This window comes from Canis lupus, chromosome 1 (genome assembly GCF_011100685.1).
Source record: "Canis lupus familiaris isolate Mischka breed German Shepherd chromosome 1, alternate assembly UU_Cfam_GSD_1.0, whole genome shotgun sequence".
NCBI lineage: Eukaryota > Metazoa > Chordata > Mammalia > Carnivora > Canidae > Canis > Canis lupus.
The window spans coordinates 55,945,681-55,964,821 of NC_049222.1; the positions used below are offsets into that span (position 1 = coordinate 55,945,681).

General features: G+C 41.8%; 1 protein-coding gene across 19 annotated transcripts in view; it reads left to right on the plus strand.

The window, feature by feature from the left end:
* The first annotated feature begins 5,077 nt into the window (after positions 1 to 5,077).
* Positions 5,078 to 19,141, plus strand: part of AFDN (afadin, adherens junction formation factor) — a 137,473-nt gene continuing 123,409 nt past the window's right edge. For all 19 annotated transcript variants that reach the window (XM_038526552.1, XM_038526556.1, XM_038526553.1 and 16 more), the window contains exon 1: positions 5,078 to 5,197. In XM_038526552.1, the coding sequence (XP_038382480.1) occupies positions 5,093 to 5,197 (105 nt within the window). In that variant the 5' untranslated portion in view covers positions 5,078 to 5,092. The remainder of the gene's footprint in view (positions 5,198 to 19,141) is intronic.

The following is a 19,141-nucleotide window of genomic DNA, read 5'->3' on the forward strand; positions in this document are numbered from 1 at the left end:
CATTGAAAAAAAGAAACAGAAATGCTTGAGTTGTACTGCATTTCCGAAAGCGGGCACCTATAATTTGGCATTTTTGATTTCCAGAGATGCCAGTGGATAAAGGAGAGGCCTAGGAGAAGTCCTGAGATATTCTACTCTCAGGTTTCTCATGGACAGCACCTTTCTCGATATTTATTTCTCTTGGTTTCTCCATTTCTTACTGCCAGTAAAGTATTTAATAGTCCACGTTCCCTTCATTTGGTCTGTGTTTTTATTTATTGAAATAAAATTTAATGGGAGTTTGTATTTAAAAATATGTGTTCTAGCAAAATTATATACATTCTATACATCAGCATATGTTATATATCGTTTATATAATTCTGTGACACGTTTTATTTATATATTATTTTTATAAAACATAATTACCAAATATATGTGTATATACATAAGTATCATACAGACAGGGGCATGAGACATAGAGAGTAAAGATTGATATATTCTTACCATTTGTTTTTTCTTAGGTCTGTGAAATTCTTGATCTTTTTCCTGACACTTTCTATCTCCCAGAGCCTATGAAAATTGGGGCAGGAGTCAGGTTTATTACACTTAGTTCACTTTAGAACCTGTTTTTCACAATGTCTCTTGCATTCTCTCTGCTTTGGTTGAGTCAATGGCAGCCAGTGGGCGGAGTCATGTGAAAACAGCTCAGGAGATCAAGACTTCTATTGTAGGGATGAGGCAAACATACCTTCTCCTTCCCGCCCCACCATCTGGAACTATACCTTTTATTATCCAGAGAAAAGGTGAAAGCCTGGGTAGAAACCATCTGTGGCTTCCGTGCTGTGGCATCCACCCTTGTAAAGACTCATCATTTGAGTGATGGCCAGACTGCAACAGCTCGTGGCGGTGGGGTGTGCACCGTACCCCACAGTGGGCCTCCACTCCAGTCAACGATTATTCATCAAACAGCCTTGTACACAAAGCACAGTGCTGCGCTCGGTGCTGGGAGTGGGGGACAGAAGCAGAGTCAGTAAGACAGGTCCTCGGCACCAAGGGCCCTTACTTAGGTAAACTAAGGTAACATGAAGCAATTCTCCAACACATTAGGGGTGAGTGACCGGGTTCAAACAGTGTAATTCTCCCCCTGACACCTCCACACACACATACACAAACACACACAGTCTATTTCCTTTGCATTCAGTGTAAATACCTTCTTTATCTATTTAAGATGTGGCATCTTTTTTTGCAGCATTATCTTAACTTATAAAATGCTAAAAAACACATTTAACCACTGATGTCTGAGTTGGTAAGATTAAAGTCCTATTTTAAGGGCTTTTTGTATCTCTGCTTTCTCTGTGAAAACTTGTTTCCTGAGAATTCTAACAGGTAACCTGAAATTTAACCATCAAGAACATGGGAATATAATGCAGGAAAAATTTAAAGGCACATTCCTCCATTCACCAGTAAAGTAGCACGTACCCTACTTACTTCTGGAGACTTAATCCTTTGGAATCTCTCTCTTTTTAAAAATTAAATTGACAACACTGACCTTCTTGGCCATGGGTTAGGCAGAAGAAGAGTCTGGTTATTTAACTTTCTACAACTAGCTAGATTAACTTCTACTTGGCGAGGTTACGGTGGAAGGTAGGCTAACCCGGAAAGTTGGCTCTTTGTAACTCTATTATATACCTTTACTTGAAGTTTTATTTAAAGACCGTCCTCTGAATCAACAGATCTAGCAAAAGGGCTCTTAAGATGATAGGTGCTATTTTCGGATTAAAATATTTCAAAACTAATTTACTGAAATATGAAATTTATTGGTGGCTAGAAGTGACCTATAGACCATTAATCATAGTTGATATGTTTGTACCATTTGTTCTTCCAAGATGGATTAGGCTCTTAATCTTTCTCTTGGCATTTTCTATTTTCCAAAGTTCGTGAAAACTGGGGCAGGAATAAGTTTATTACATTTGGTTGGTCTTAGAGCCTGGTTTTCCTAATATTAAAAAAAAAAAAAACTTCTTTTAAGTTCAGAGTTTAACTAGAATTTTAAGTTATCATTACATAATTTCTTCCCATTATATTATACTCTAAGATTTTAAGTAGATTGAAGTATTAGCAAGAAATACTTAAAATATTTGCTGATCAGTGCATATTTAAGCAGGAGCTCTTGTGTTTTTTAAGCATAACTAAAAAAACACTTTAAAAAAGAAAAGTAAAAGTTAGATACAAATTGGAAAATAAATTTTAAAACAGACGTATAGATGAAAAAGATTTTTTTTCTTTTGCCGCTCTGTTCACCTTCAGCCTCATCTCTGGTCTCACATCTTGGTTTCTCTGTCTATAGGGTGGGGTGAATAATAACTCCCACATGAATTTATTTTTATACAGCATTTCTTGAGTAGCACTTAAATCTGATTTCTTAAATGTATCAGTACTCAGCAGTACAGTGAAAATAGAAGATCGTGTCTAATTATCTGTATAATGTGGAATCAAAATTAACAGAGGGATCAGTATGTTATCTTGAGATCTTGAACACTGACAGTGGAAGAATGTCAGCCTGGACATTTTCATGGCCTAAACATATACCAGTTCTTCGTGATTTAGAAATGAAAGGTATTCTTTGGATTCTGGGTTGCTTTTAAACCTTTGTCAATAAACTAATGGTGGTTGGGATCTACTATGAATTGTAGTTTGGATATCAATTTACCGCTCACATGTAACACAAATGGAGATTTTTAATGAGACTAGGAAAACTATAATAATAACTATTATTATAATAGAGACTATAATAATAACATTGTTTAAGAGCCTTCTGTGTGTCCTGCATCATACTGTAGGCATTCCCTGTGTGCCATGTTTTATGACAAAAATACTGCAGGGAACTCGTACTTATTTTCTAGCAATGCTGAATTTTCTCTAGCAATACCACGCATACTTACTTTGGACACCAGCAGTCTACTCACCAGCTTTGCAAATGGCATAGATCTTTACGAGAGAAGGAGCGAAGTCGTTCCTGGTAACAGCTTCATGAGCAATCAAGCTCTTACAGTGGCAACTTGGCTGACACGGTGGCTGATGACTCGCAGGGCATGTGGAACCTAGCGACACGCTTCTGAGCCGTGTTGACACGTGATGTTCACTACAAACAAAACAACCAAAAGCAACTTGAGAATACAGAGGTAGAAAGGAACAGAACGCCAGGACATGAAGGTACCATTTGCACACACATAGGCTTTTCTGCAAATCACCACCCTTTAATCTTGAGAAAGAAGGCCACAGAACTACTAAAGGATTCATTCATCCCTGGCACTGGTTCAGCACCTCAGGCTTCTGCGCCGAAGAGCCTCTGTACGCAGCTGGACTGTACTAGAGCAGTGGAAAAGGAAAGCGGGAGACAAAGCCCAGCAGGGATGATGGGATTCTCCTCTTGCCTACAAAAGAAAAAATCTGATTGGTGGCGAGAAAAATTACCTCCATTCTGGAAGACAGAGTAATGACCAAAAGAAAGAGGCTTTGTCAAATATAACTATTCTCATTATTACTTAGCTCTGGCTCCCCAACGATGGAGGCTTTTGGTTACAACGCAAAGATAGAGAATATAAGACACTGACTTCACCTGGATGAGCATTGCATGGAGGAAACAGTCTGTTGGAATGTGGTCTGCAGCCAAAAAGTAATTTTTTGAGGGGGGGGGGAGGTAGGGGGCAATTAAAGAGAAAGCACCTTAAATTGAGAAACCTTGCTAGCAAAATTAATGAGGCCTCCACGTGTACTGAGAGGTGAGCTGGCATTCCCCCTGCAGGAAAAAGGCCGGTGAGGTGACTCTTCCCCTCTGTTACTGTAACTTTGCAGAGCCTGCTACCTGCGTCTGTAGATACAAGTTGTCTGGCAGAAGATGTAGTCTCTGAGTGGATGCGCACAAAGGGAGCCAGGCAGCCCGGCACGCAGAGCAGAGGCAGGCGGACCGCAGTGCTGGGACTCCCAGGACACAGGACAGCCAAGGACAGGGCTGCCTCCAGACACTGGAGGGCTTCAGGAACCTCATCTTTGAAACACGCCCACAGCATGATAATTTACCGCCCAAAAGGTTCGCTCTGATTGGACTCCCACAAAAAGGGTATCACCCTGGAAGGGATGCCTTAGAGACCCACAGACGCCCGCGGGAACCCAGGCGAGGCGACTAGGGGGCACAGGCCCTGCTGCAGAGGTCAGCACCTGCGGACTCCCGCGCTCCGGTTCTTCCCTCCGCCAGTCTTGCTGCCCACGCCCATCCCGCCCCGCCCGGACCTAGCACCGCCCCTAGGGCCAAGCCCCCCGGGTCCGAACCCAGCCCCCTGCGGGCCCAGCACCTTCCGAACCTAACCCGACCGGGTCGAACCCAGTCCCCTGCAAACCAGCACCTTCGGAACCGGGCTCCACCGGGTCGAACCTAGTCCCCTGCAGACCCAACACCTTCGGAACCCAGCTCCACCCCCTGAAACCCGGCACCGCTGGGACCAAGCACTTCGGAACCCAGCCCCCTGCAGACCAGCAGTTTCCGAACCGACCTCCACCCCCGGCACCCAGCCCCCTGCGGACCCAGCTGCCCCGGGTGGAACCCAGCCCCTGCGACCCCAGCAAGCACCTTCCGAACCGAGCTCCCCGGGGGAACGCAGCCCCCTGCAGACCTGCCCCCCGCCCCCAGCCCCGCCCAGGCCCGGCGCGCGGCGGCCTCCGGCGGCGGGCGCAGCAGCACCTAGCGGAGGCCCCGAGGTGCGGCGGCGCGGGCACGCGGGGCGGGGGCGCGCACGGCGGGCGGGGCGGGGCGGGGCGGGGCCGCGGGCGGGCGGGGCGGGGCGGGGCGGGGCGCGGGCGGCGTGTGCGGGCGGCGGGCGCACACCGGCCGGCGGGGCTGACGCGGGGCGGGCCGGCGGACGCGGCCGGGAGCCCGGAGCCGGGAGCCGGGAGCCGGGAGCCCGGAGCCGGGAGCCCGGGAGGCGGCGGCGGCGGCGGCGGGAAGGCCGGCCGGGCCCGCGGACCTGCGGGCGCGCGCGGTGCCCCCTCCCCTCCCCCCCCGGCGGGCCCGACCCCCGCGGCCCAGGAGCGCGGCGCGGCCCGAGGCGGCGGGAGGATGTCGGCGGGCGGCCGCGACGAGGAGCGGCGGAAGCTGGCCGACATCATCCACCACTGGAACGCCAACCGGCTGGACCTGTTCGAGATCAGCCAGCCCACCGAGGTGCGCAGGCCGCCCCGCTCCCCCCCGCTCCCCCGGACCCCGACCCCCCTCGGGCGGGGCGCGGCGGCGCGGTCACCTGTGCGGCGGGCGGCGGGCGGCGGGCGGCGGGGGCGGGGCCGCGGCGGGGGCGGGGCGGGGCGGGGGCGCGGGCGGGGGGCGCGGGCGGGGGCAGCGCGGACCTTTGTCACTCGGGCGGGCCTGTGCCCCGCCGCGGGGGCTCCCGGGGGTCGGCGCTCGGGGGGGGCGGGGGGGCGCGTGCAGAGTGAGCGCCGGGAAAGTTCTCATTGTGCGCGTTTGCTGCCGCGCCGCCGGGAACGGAGCTCGCGGGACTCGGAGCCTCCCCCGCTGGTCGGCGGCCGCCGGGTCGGAGCGCGGCGCCCCTCCCCCCGCCGGGCCGGCGCGGGCGTCCGCGGTCACCGGGGCAGGGGCAGGGGCAGGGGGCAGGGGCGGGGCGGGGCGGGGCCGCGGGGAGGGGGCCGCGGGGCGGAGGCCGGAGGCCGGGCCCCCTCCCCCGCCCGCCCCTCCCCCACCCCCGCCCCCCGCCCCCCGCCCCCCGTCCCTCCTCGGGGGCGGCCGGCCCTGCCCTGCCCTGCCCTGCCCTGCCCTGCCCTGCCCCGGGCGCGCTCCCAGACCCGGAGGAAATCCCACTCGCCCTGGGCCCGGGACAATGGCCGTTGTTTATGGCCGAGCCGCCGGGCGGGTGGCGGACGGGGCGGGGGTCCCGAGCTGCAGAGGCACCTGCCCGGCGTGCGGCCCCGCGTCCTGGACGCACCTGTGAGCGGTCCCCGCTCAGCCCGCGTCCAGGCAGCCGCAGCCCTGCGCACCTGCCCTCTGGGCCGAATCTGCCCCCCCCCCCCCCCCCCCCCCCCCCCGCCACCACGTTTCATCCTCTTTGGTGTCATGAGCCCCTTTTTATCACACGTGCGAGGTCAGCGTCGGGCTGGGCCGGGTTGGGGGCTGCTTTCTGCCTGGTGGGCCCAGCCCCTTGGAGCCCCTCCTGGGTTGGGGATGGTGCACGCGACCCGGCTCGGGCACTCGAGCGAGGTCCTCGCCTGCACATGACTGGGTGTGCGGACCGTGCCGGCGCCTGCACTGTTAGCGCCTCTTCTCCAAGGTGCTGTGCAGTACTTTGAGCTCTCTGGGGTCTTTCAGCATCATGGATTCATCCTTCTTATCTCTGCTTTAAAAACCGAGGATGCAAAACCATGATACGTGGTTGATTTGTTTTTCTGTTTGAATGAATCTATTTATAATTTTTTTTTTTTTGAGAGAGATTACCCAAGTCTGGTTGAGAAAAGGAATATTTTTTCGATTTACTAATAGATCACTCAGTTTATTCTTTTGGGATGTGGAATTGACTTGGCATTTAAAAAAAAATCTAAATCAGAAACAGATTTTATAGTTCATTGGTTTCAAAAAATTCCATTTTTAGGCGCTCAATTGAAATTTTTTCTCTATTTTCTTAGAGATCGTAGGAGGTATTAAAACTGGCCTGTCATTTGGAGAGCTGCTTTTTACATAGTTGACCTGCAGGTGAAAAGTTGCTGTATGTATGTGTCTTGAAGCAAAGCAGATTTGAAGGGCTGGTTTTGAAAATGGTTATGAATTGCATTTAGTAGTTTCTCGTCCCTACTCAACACTTGGTCCCTTTTTAGAAATGATTCTCCAGAATTGTGTGGGAAAGCTCTGCAAAATGAAATAAGTTGATTTTTAAAAATATATGCTATTTATGTTAGTTTTTTTTTTATTCTCTAGAACTAGTTCACACTTAATACTATGTGTTCTGGAGAACCTTGGCATACTATTAAATTTATTCTGGTCTTGCAGGTTGAGCTTCCCATTTAACAGGGTGTATTTTTCATTATGATGTAGGTGAACTTTCATGTTAGTGATTCTCTAAACCAATATTTCAAGATTCATGGTTTCAGTTTGCTTTATTTACCTAAACTTGTGTCTTAAAGTTTGTACCGTCTGATGATGAATTCTTACCTTATTTGGCCATCACAAATGATTTTTCTTAGTTTTCTCTAAGAATGTAAGTGGGATACGGGCCTTTATTATTTTTAGTAAACGTTAAGCAAATTTATCACAGAATTTGATTTATAGGATTGCACTTTAAGCCTTATATTTAAGTATTTAGATAATCTTTTATATGCGTATAGGAGAGCTTCGTTGTGGTTTATTTTCTTTGCATCTTGGGGGGGGCACAGTAATCAGTGTCTATTATCATTTTATGGCTACGTTAATTGTTGATCATTTGTGTTTGGTGATTTCAGGCAGTCTTGATAAGCACTGATAACTCGGTGGTTTCTATATTCAGTAAGATGGTAAACTTGGCTTTTTGGATTATATTCTTAAGAAAATAATGTTATGAAATCAACCTGGTTAAGTTTACTTTTTCTTTCATATTCATGTTTATGTGTAAAAGGAGAGCTTCTAAAGAAAAAGCAAGTTATATGTTGTCATTGCATATTTTTCAGTCCTTCCTCACTTGAGTCCTAGATTCTTTTGGACTCATAAGAGTTGACTTAAACTTAATGTTGATATCTTATCACTAGGAGATTGATGTTAAGTTCAATTAAGGTGTTGGTTACTGTGGAAAACTGTAGCTCCCAATAAAGCTTCTTAAAGTTTTTTAGTCCTGTTGTTTTCTTAATGTTAAGGCTTTCTTTCTTTTAGGAATTTCTAATTATTATGGCAGAATGCTTGTTGCTAAACTTTACTTCCATTACTTTCTCGGAAGAGGGCTTCTCTGCCTACCCAGAGCTCCCCTCTTGGTTTCTGGTCCTCTGTCTTGTCATTCATTGTAGCCACTGGTTTCTGTGTCCCTCTGAGATTACATGAAAGCAAGGGCTTTGAATTTTATTATTTTTAACATTGTTATGTCTGTCACCATGGTAGGTGCTCAAGGAATATTATGTGGAAAAGGTGTTGAATATGACCTCTTTCTGTATACGTTTATTCTTGACAAAACGTAGAGTACGTACATGTTAAGAACTGGCTGGAGTTATCTGTTAGGTGATTAGAGATTTCTGTTTTCATGTGTTACTCTTTTGTATAAGGGTTACACCTAAATGCAGGAACTGTTCTTAATTGACCATTTTGCTTCACCAGAGTTCTTAAAGTCAGTTTTTAAAAAATAACTTCCGGAGTTCATTATTTTCTTTTTTATGTTGATGGGAAAATATAACCTAGAATTTGTAGGTCCATCCATATACACTGTATTAAAGGTGAATGTGTTGTATTTTAATATTCTGATGAATCTTGAGAAGTAATGTGGTGATTCATATTACCCAGAGGTGTGTGTATAAAACAACTTCTGGTTTGTCAGCACAGGTGGAGTAGGAAGTCTTCAGGTGAAGTAGTAGTAAGTTGCATAATTTATAGCTAAATCTATAGTCCAGACTATATAGCTTAGGCTGTAACTGTGCTTTATCATAAGACTTAACTATATTGGAAACTATTTTGAAAACAACAGTTGTTTTATTGAACATCCATACTTACAAGATCCCTTTTTCTAGTGATTAATATATAATGATGCAGGCAGTTGTATTTATAGGCATCTCTGTCTTTTTTTTTTTTTTTCTCTTTGAAACTTAATGGTGGTTGTAACTTTTTTTTTTTAACCTTTATTTCCTGTAATAACTGGTTAAGATTTGTTTGTATGGGTGTGAGCCTGTCAGTCTGAGGTAAACCCTTGTCTGACAGTGTTCAAATCTTAAATTGAAACTGCATCTAGACTGGCTTCAGTTTGCCCTCTTTCTGCCAGTGAAGACTAATTTTAATTTCTGCAGTTTATAGACTTAATGGAATATAACTGTTGTAACTAGGCTTTTCTAGAACTATAAAATTTTGATTTTGGTTAATAGCATAGTAGTAGAAGTGGCTCTTTCATATTCTTAAAAAAGTACGAGTCACAGAAGATCAGAGTATATACCAAATTGGTGGGAAGCTAGAGAAACGATTTAAGGTTATGCCATTAAGGATTTAATTGAGCAGTTGTAATATGTAAAGCATTATTACTAGATGTTGCCTATTCTGGTGGCATAGGTTAATTTGTTTATAAACACTTTTATTAGATTTGAACTTGGGTATAATGTCAGAAAATGCTAATGAATAATACTAGCAGTTACATTGGTGTAAATCTGTTTTCCTTTATTAAAAACAAAATGGATCTGAGTAGTGTTTATAGAACATAAAACTAAACTGATCTCTTAATTGAAAATTATTTCCAGGTTAAGTGAATTCTGTTGATTTTTTTTTTTTGTTCAGAAGTTTGCTGTTTCTATTATTTTCCTGGCTGATTGTATTTAGGATGCACTCATTTGTCTTAGGAGAGAGATGAAAATTTGTTTGACCTACATTTACACTTGTGAGTTGATAGTAAACAATTTGCCAAATCTCGCAGACCCTTTAACCCATTTTGGGTGTGTCCCAGTCTGTTAGCTGACACTGATAGGCTCAGGGCCTGAAAATCCACTGGTGGGCTTCTAGTTAGTACCATGAGTTGATGGCAGATGTGGGCATACGGTCAAAGTTGGACCATCCTTATGCATAAGTTATGAATGAGCAGAAACTTTTCTTAATATTACCCAGTCATATGTCACGGCCAAAGAGAGTGGGCTGGGGAGGTGGATCTAGTTGAGGTCATCTGGTTGAAGTTTGGTTCTAGTGACAATAAAAATGTAAAGCTTCACTCATCATTTTGGTACATGTGATTGACCAAAACTGTTATAATTTAACTTAGAAAGTGAATGTACTTTATAAGGTGAAAGTAAGCATATATAAAATAGTTCGTATGTAGGGACGCCTGAGTGGCTCAGCAGTTGAGCGTCTGCCATCGGCCTGGGGCATGATCCTGGGGCCCCGGGATTGAGTCCCGCATCGGGCTCCCTGCATGGAGCCTGCTTCTCCCTCTGCTTGTGTTCTCTGCCTCTCTCTCTCTCTGTGTCTCTTATGAATAAATAAATAACATCTTTAAAAAAAAAAAAAGTCTATGTAAACTAGGAAAATATCTTCCTGGTATAACTTGATTCCAAAGATAAGGATAATTTGAAGTTTCATACTTGTAAGTTTATGAGTGTGTCATGAATGAACTTAGAGGAACTGAAATTGCATAGCTTACTATGACTGGAAAATAGCCAGAATTTCTGTATTTTACTAAAAAAAAAACAAAACTGATGTTAAAGAAAATTAGCATGGCTTACAGAAAATGATGTGAACTTTTGTTATACTTCTTTGCATTATCGTGTTTTTAGGTTGATTGCACATAGCGTGCTCTACTGTGTGTGTGTGTATCTCTGTCTAGTATTATGAGTTTCAGGTGTACAACAGAGAAGTACATTAGTGTGCATTTACATACATGAGGAAGTGGTCTCCATGGTAAATCTGGCTACCATCTGTCACCATCCAGAGTTATGAGATGTATGCACTAAAGCCTGTGTTGTACATCATGTCTCCGTGTCTTACTAATTTTCTAACTGGGAGTGTGTAGCGTTTAACTCCGCCTCCCCTCTTTTGCCCATCTTCCTACCCTGTCTCTCCTCTGACAACTAGCAGATTATTTTATCTATCTATGAATCTGTTTCTAGTTTTGTTGTTGTTATTGGGTGGTGTTTGTTAAGCTTTTTAGACTTCACGTAAGTGAAATCAGATGGTATTTGCCTTTCTCTGACTTATTTCACTTAGCATAATACTCTCCAGGGCTGTCCATGTTGTCAGCATCATGATTTCACTTTTTTTTAATGGTTGAGTAATATTCCATTGTGTATGTATACCACCTCTTTATTCATTCCCCTGTTGATGACCCCCTAAGTGGCTTCCATATCTTGGCTATTGTAAATAATGCTATAATGAACAGAGCAGTGCCTGTATCTTTTCAAATTAGTGTTTTCATTTTCTTTGGTAAATATCCGGAAGTGCAACTGCTGGATCATAGGGTAGTTCTAGTTTTAATTTTTTGAGGAATCTCCATGCTATTTTTCATAGTAGCTGTACCATTTTGCATTCCCACCAATAGTGCAGGAGGGTTCCCTTCTCTCTGCATCCTCGCCAACACTTGTCATTTCTTGTCTTTTTGATAATTGCTATTCTAACAGGTGTAAGGTAATATCATCTTGTGGTTTCGATTTGCGTTTCCCTGATGAGTAGTAATGTTGAGCATCTTTTCATGTGCTTGTTGGCCATCTGGATGTCGCCTTGGAAAAATGTCAATTCACAATCTCTGCCCATTTTTTAATTGATTTTTTTTCTATTACATTGTGTGAATCCTTTGTCTGTTTGGGTAGATTTGATATGTGGTTTGCCAGCATTTTCTTTCATTCCATACGTTACCTTTTCATTTTCTTCATGGTTTCCTTTGCTTTGCAGAAGCTTTTTAATTCGATGTAGATTTATTCATCAGTTTTTGCTTTTGTTGCCCTTGCCTGGGGAGACAGATCCAGAAAGATATTGCTCAGACTGATGCCCAAGAACTTACTGCCTGAGTTTTCTTCTAGGAGTTTTATAGTCTCCCATTTCATATGAGTCTTTAATCCATTTTGAGTTTATTTTTGTAAGTGGTATTAAGAAAGTGGTTCAGTTTCATTTTTTCTACATAGTTGTCCAGTTTTCCCTACAGCAGTTATTGAAGAGATGGTCTTTTCTACATTATGTATTCTTGCTTTCTTTGTTGAAGATTATTTGACTGTATAAATGTGTTTATTTCCGGAATCTCTGTTTTTTCCCATTGATCTGTTTTAGTGCTAGTATCACCCTGTTTTGGTTACTGGTGTTTTGTAGGTACAGTGTGAAATCAGGGAGCATGATACCTCTAGTTATGTTCTTCTCAAGATTGCTTTGACTATTTGGGGTCTTATCTGGTTCCATACAAATTTAAGAATTATTTGTTCTAGTTCTGTGAAAAATTATGCGGATTGCATTGTATCTGCAGATTGCTCTGTGTAGTATGGATGCTTTAACAGTATTCTTCTCATGGTTTGGGAGAATATTCTTCTAGTCTCAGCAAGGTCTATCTATACCTTTTCTTTTTTTTTTTTTTTAATTTTATTTATTAATGAGAGAGAAAGAGAGAGGAGAGACACAGGCAGAGGGGGAAGCAGGCTCCATGCGGGGAGCCCAATGTGGGACTCGATCCCGGGACTCCAGGATCAGGCCCTGGGCTGAAGGCAGCACTAAACTGCCGAGCCACCCCGGCTGCCCTATCTATGTCTTTTCATTTGTTTTGAGTCATCTTCCATTTTTTCAGTGTCTATCATTTTTAGTGTACAAGTCTTTCACTTTCTTGGTTAAATTTATACCTAGGTATTTTATTCTTTTTGATGCAATTGTGCGTGGAAATGCTTTCCTAATCTTTCCTTCTGAAGTTCATTATTAGTCCATAGAAATACAATGAATTTTTGAGTATTAATTTTGTATCCTGCAACTTTACTGAATTTTTTTTATTCCAGTAGGGTTCCAATAGTATGTTGAATAAAAGTAGCGAGAGTGAGGGGCACCTGGGTGGCTCAGTCAGTAAAGCGTCAGCCTTTAGCTCAGGTCATGATCTCAGTCAGGGTCTTGGGATCCAGTCCTATGGCTCCCTACTCAGTCCAGAGTCTTCTCTCTCTGCCTCTGCTCCTACCCACCCCACTCGTGCTCACCTTCTCTCTCTCCCTTTCTTTCTCTTTCTTTTCTTTTTTTTTTTTAGTATATGTGCTGCCTGAAGCAAGCACTCTCCCTTTCTTTCTCAAATAAATAAAATCTAAAAAAAAAAAAAAAAAAAAAAAAAAAGGCAAGAGTGAGCATCATTGTCTTATTCCTGATCTTAGGGGAGAAACTTTTAGCCTTTCACATTTAAAGATGGTATTGTATTAGTTGTGAGTTTGTCATTTGTGACCTTTATTATTTTGAGATATCCCTCTATAGTCCCCTTGTTGAGAGTTGCTTTTTAAATGCTGTTACTGTATAATAGTTAGAGTGAACCATATGGAACATATGTGAGTAATGATTATACCAGGACAAGAGGGATAAACTAGAATTGTTTCCATTCACAGTAAGTGCAAACAATACAAACTTGAGTAAATGGTTTGTTGTTTCAGTTTCTGAAGTCTCAGACTTCTTTAAATTTACTCTTGCCTGGAGTGCTTGGTTGACCTAGGCTGAACTGGTGAGACCATTTTTCACAGAATATCAGATATTTTCTTTGTGTAAAAAAAAAAAAAAAAAAAAAGTCTTCCTTTTGGGTAGCACAGAAGCATGTGTAGGAAGAGGGCATGTGACTATTGAGTTCAGCTCGGCCCCCACCTGTAGTGAATGCTGTGTGACAGGTTGTTTCGAATATAGAAGTCTTACTTTGCTTTCTGAAACTTTATCTGAGAGCTTCCACTGGAATTTTGTAGTAGAACAGAGTTTAAATCCTAAAATTAAGACCCATGAGAAAAATGCTTATTTGTTAGTCTTGTTTGGGTATTTATGGGTTAAGTGCAGTCCAGTGCACTTGTTATATTCAGAGTTCTAGCTTATTGTTCTCTCTTGCTTGATTTCACTTATGTTTTACTAAGGAAAATTAGTCTTTTGCCCTTCGCAAATTTAAATTGTTGTCCCTTGCAAGAATGTACTTTCTTTTTATACCCTTGTTTGCTAATAATGGTACTTTCCATGGTAACCTACTTATTCTTTTTATTTCCTGACTTTTACAAGAGAACCAACAAGATTTCTATCTTATTTCTTTTTGTGCCTGTTACTAGTCACAGTGTTTTGGTGCCGAGGCTTCAGATTGTCAGTTTTTCCTGTTGCTTTGAACCTAGTTCCATATGTTTAGTTGCGAAAATGAAGTGGGAGGAAAAATATACACAGTGTTGGGGCGCCTTGGTGGCTCTGTTGGCTCAGTGTCTGACTCTTGGTTTCGGCTCCAGTCCTGACCTCAGGGTCCTGAGATTGAAATGGGAGCCCGGCTCCGGCTCTGCACTGGGAGCAGAGTCTGCTTGTCCCTCTCCTTCTGCCTCCCTCCCCCTCAAATAAATTAAATCTTAAAAAAAAAATGCACACAGTTGGACACAGTAAATAATTAAAAACCATTGTATTCTTAAAATGTGTAACTTCCGGATGCATGGGTAGCTCAGCAGTTGAGCATCTACCTTTGGCTCAGGGTGTAATCCCGGGGTCCTGGGATCGAGTCCTGCATCGGGCTCCTCACAGGGAGCCTCTTCTCCCTCTGTCTTTGTCTCTGCCTCTCTCTATGTGTCTCTCATAAATAAATAAATAAAATCTTTAAGAAAAATGCATAACTTATATACATGGTTTGTGTAAAGCCTATGACTTGGGAAGATGTCTTTCAAATATGTTATTTTTAGGTGGTTATTGGCATTGTTATCTGAGTAGATTTCTGAAGGCACCAGACTTCTAGACCAATGCTTGTAAAATACCCCATGATTTTACGTAAGTTTACAATATACCATGATTTTATATGAGCTCTCTAATGAGTTTCTAAATTACATTTCACATTAATCAATTTTTGTATTGACAAAAACTTGTGTAATTTTGGGGGTGATTATTTTTAAGAGACATTAGTAATAAAATAATCAGTTATATGAAGGTTTTTTATTTGAGCCTAAGTATTTTAATTTCTGCTACTAATTCTTCTTTAAAAATCTTTTAAAATACTTTTTATGTTCTATTACATTAGAGTTTGTCTTGTTGTTTGAGTGGATCTTTTACCCATACATAGTTTTTGCCATCATGCATTGACTATACAGAAAATATTGGTTCACTGAGTTATGTGGATTTTCCAAATGTTGGGACATTTATTTAAACAATACCGAAATACTACATTTGTTTAATATTACCACTGATCAGAAAAATCTTAAGTTTTCAAAACGTCTTACTTCCTTATCAAAGCTCAAATTTTATTACTGGCAGCAGTGCCAGAGGCAGCACTTGAAGGGATAGGCTTGCTTCATTCGTGTTTGCGAAAATGCCTGCCAGATACTCAAGCCTGAATAAGTGTAGCTTGTCAGTCATTCTTTCAGGTAAAAACGGTATTCCATGAAAAAGTTGGCTCAGCTTGATTACAATTTCAGCGGTTCACAAGTGCTTTTTCTTGAGAGATCCATCAAACTGGTACGCAGCCTATGTACAAGTGTTTCCCAGAGTGGTACATAGATTATTGAACACAGATTTATTAATTAAAATTATTATTTATTTATTTATTAAAACAAAAGTTTTAATAAAATTCATAATTTTTTCTGTTTTATCAAAGATACTCTTAAGTGAAACAGCACCTCTGTTTTTTAAGTGTTTACTCATAGCAGTGAAAAACTTCATTGGCTCTGAGTCCAGTTTGTTGCTGCTGCCTTGATCTGTGCTAACGGGCATCGGTTCGGCCCATCATACATGTGCCTGCACAGTGCGAGGCTGTTCCTGTGTAAGTACCAGCGTGCGAAAGTTTGCACTTCACAGTTGGTTTTGAAAGGTCTAAGGGGGAACCCCAGGGGCTCTTGGACTATAGTTATGAGCTACTGCCCTAGAATGCTAAGATGGGTATTAAGAATTTTGGTTTACATTTGAATTTTGGTTTATATTTGAAGGTAGGTATTAAAGCCTGTATTCATGGTATTTTCCAACTATAGCTCTAAAATTAACATACATATCATTTAAAATGTGAACATAAGGCTCAATATGATGGAAGAGTAGACTTCAACAGTGTTCATTTTTTTGCATGTTATATATTTATTTTCTATATAAGCACATACCTTAATTTTTACTTATCAGTAATAAGGTACAAGCGTTTATACTTTTGTTATTGAAGAATACTGTCCCACGACCTCACTAAAGTGGTGACCTATGGATTTTATTACTCTGATTCACCCAGGATAAGACTTAGGCCACTCCTCCTGGTGGGTCCATTCCTAGCCTAGAGAACAATGCTGTCTAATGTATTGCAAGCGTTGTGGTGGGTGGATATTTTGTTTGATGCGGGCTCACATCTTCTGGCACTTGTGTGTCCTTTCAAGCTCTCCTTCCCACGTGTAAACTCTGATTATGCCAGTCGTTGACTCTGTGAGGATGTCTTTTTGCTTTTTTGGTTGTATTTTCCCTTAGCTTTAGTGTATTTCATAACATAAGGACAAATACAGACAGATAATACTTGTTTCTTAAACCTGCCATACAGAATATGGAATCTTAGTACTTCAAAGTAATTTGTAAATATATTCTAGAAAACATAATCTAAAAATTTATAAAATATATTCTAAAAATATATTCTAAAAACATGTGCTAAAAACAGAATATTTTACTGAATTGACATTTAAGATGAATTTCTTTACTTGCTGGCAACTTGTCTTGCAACAAATATATTGTGGTATTAATTTATGGCGAGATGTAAATTCATTTCAATTTTTTGGTGACTGTTTCCTTTTTATAGTTAGCATTACTAAATTATTTTGATACACCATTTTTAAGCATCAAATGAAACGTGTTTATTAGTAAACATATTATTTTAACTTACCAAGGTAATAAAATTACAGATAAGAAATCATATTTGCTGAATAAGCCAGTTTGTGAAGGGTTCCTTTGTAGATCAGCTAAGCTGCTGGTTGGTTATTCAAGAGGAGGAGCTCTCCCAGAGTACCATGGACAGTGTACATTTAACATTTAGGACTTCAAGTGTTTAAAAATGTGTTTTTAATTCAAGTTTGGCAAAGGTGGCCTTGTTGAGTTCTTGCTATAGTTGACATGTTTTTATACCAAATTTTCTGGTTTCAGTTTCTAAAAGTTATTTATTACTTTCAGGAAACAGTTACTTTGGGAGTATTGGGGACAGTGAAGTTAAGACCAGCAAATCTGGAAAAGCATTAGGAAACATTTATGATACTATTTTATGTTTTATTTGTAAAGTATCTTCTTGAAAGCTTAGTTAGAAGGAGTTTATGTGTTTACTTCACTGTAGTGAGATTGTACGTTTAAAAATACTTTTCTTTTATGAAAGAAATATACATCTTTTAGAATAGTTGGAAATTGCTTGAAGCGTGCGTGTATGTTTGGCTCTATGTGTTTATTGTTTGCATTTTTAGTCAGTACTGAGTCGTTTTTCTTTTTTTTATTTATTTTTTATTTATGATAGTTACACACAGAGAGAGAGAGAGAGGCAGAGACACAGGCAGAGGGAGAAGCAGGCCCCATGCACCAGGAGCCTGACGTGGGACTCGATCCCGGGTCTCCAGGATCGCGCCCTGGGCCAAAGGCAGGCGCCAAACCACTGCACCACCCAGGGATCCCTGAGTCGTTTTTCTTAACCAAGCATATGTCTGTTGGGAATCCAGTTCTTAAAAGCTGCCTAGGTTGGTTGGACATTCTGTGAGTGCATGCTATGTCCACATGCCTGATACAAACGTGGGTGCTTTGTGTGTGTTATCCTACAGTTCTCCTAACTCCTCTCCTCTGCTTGAATAAGCAGAAGCTTTAGTTGATTTAGTTGAATACTTACAAATTCCCTTATTCATCCAATAAGATTTCTTACCTGTATTTTATTACGCAGTTAAGTTAAAACAATTTGTTTTCTAATAAATGTTTTTGTATGTATTTTTAGTTCCTGTAGCAACCCTGTGAGGTGGGTACTTCTACTGTTCTCATTTTTGGGTGAAGAGACCAAGGCCCAGGGAGATGAAATAATATGCTCAAGGATGTACAGGTGTAGTAAGCTGAGGAGCAATGAACCTGTGTGTTGGCTTGAACCCTAACCAGTGTGTTTGTAGAATTCAGAAATTTAAAATCACTGCAATGAAATTTGGAAATTTTGTAGGAAAATAATTTATAAATAGGATAATTTAGGGGCACCTGGTTGCTCAGAAGAGCATGTGACTCTTGATCTCCAGGTTGCGAGTTCGAGTCCGTTTTGGGTGTGGAGATTACTTAAAAATAAAATCTTAAAAAAAATAGGGTAATTTAGAGCTTGATCTTCAGAAAGAATCACAAGCATGGTTTAAGGAAATGTATGTTGTGTGTATATATGTATATTTTTATATATTGTATACACAGATATATAGATCATCTTGATTTTCTAAAGCTCTGTTATAGCTTTTATCTTTGTAACAGATGATTGTGTGTTTTGTAGCCAGCACAGTGCTTGCCATATTTTGTGTTCTAAATATGCAACTAAACTGGAGCAACTAGACTTGGAACTACTAAAAATCTGAGTATGAGTGAAGGATATGAGGGAATTTTGGTAACTTTGTAGATAGCTTTCCTGTGCCTGAGGGAGAGAGAGGCAGGCTCCCCAGGGTTCAGACTCTTTGGTGACAGCATGGCTGTCCCTTTGAGTTTGTAGTAGTCCCTTCCTCTCTCGCTCTGCTTCCTTCTTGAGTTAGCTCCAGTGTCGCCTCAGCCCTTCCCTGGTCCACGTTTCCATGTAAAGGACAAATGAAACTTGTTTGTTCTCATCACTGCTGGGGTTCAGTTAATTTAATTTCGTAACATTTTGTTTACATATTAATTAGCGATTTCCCCCTAGGTAATGTTTGAATTTCAACGGTTTTCTAGAGATAATAACTTGATTGTTACTAACAATTCTACCTAATATCTCTTGAGCATATATTTGCCTTTCTCAAATTAGAAGGGGGAATTTCAGATGAAATGGTGGGTTTAGGGGGCAGTGTAGTGGACCTTCTCAGATCCTACAAATTCACTTGTCTGGTCTTTTCTCACATGGAGGAAGTTTCTAGATGGGAAGTCAAGTGTACTATTATGAGTTGAGGACTCTGAATAATTGAGTGTAATATTTGCATGTATACATTACATACATATGTAATTTATGTGTTAGTATATAATTCTGTAACAGCAGCAAACTAAGGTTGTCTCTAAACTAGTGTTATAGGGTGTTTAGCCACATGCCATGCCAAGTTTTCCTGCTCTGGTTTCCTAGTATAAGTATAATTTAACTGTAAGAAATTATTTTTTAACCAAGTGGAA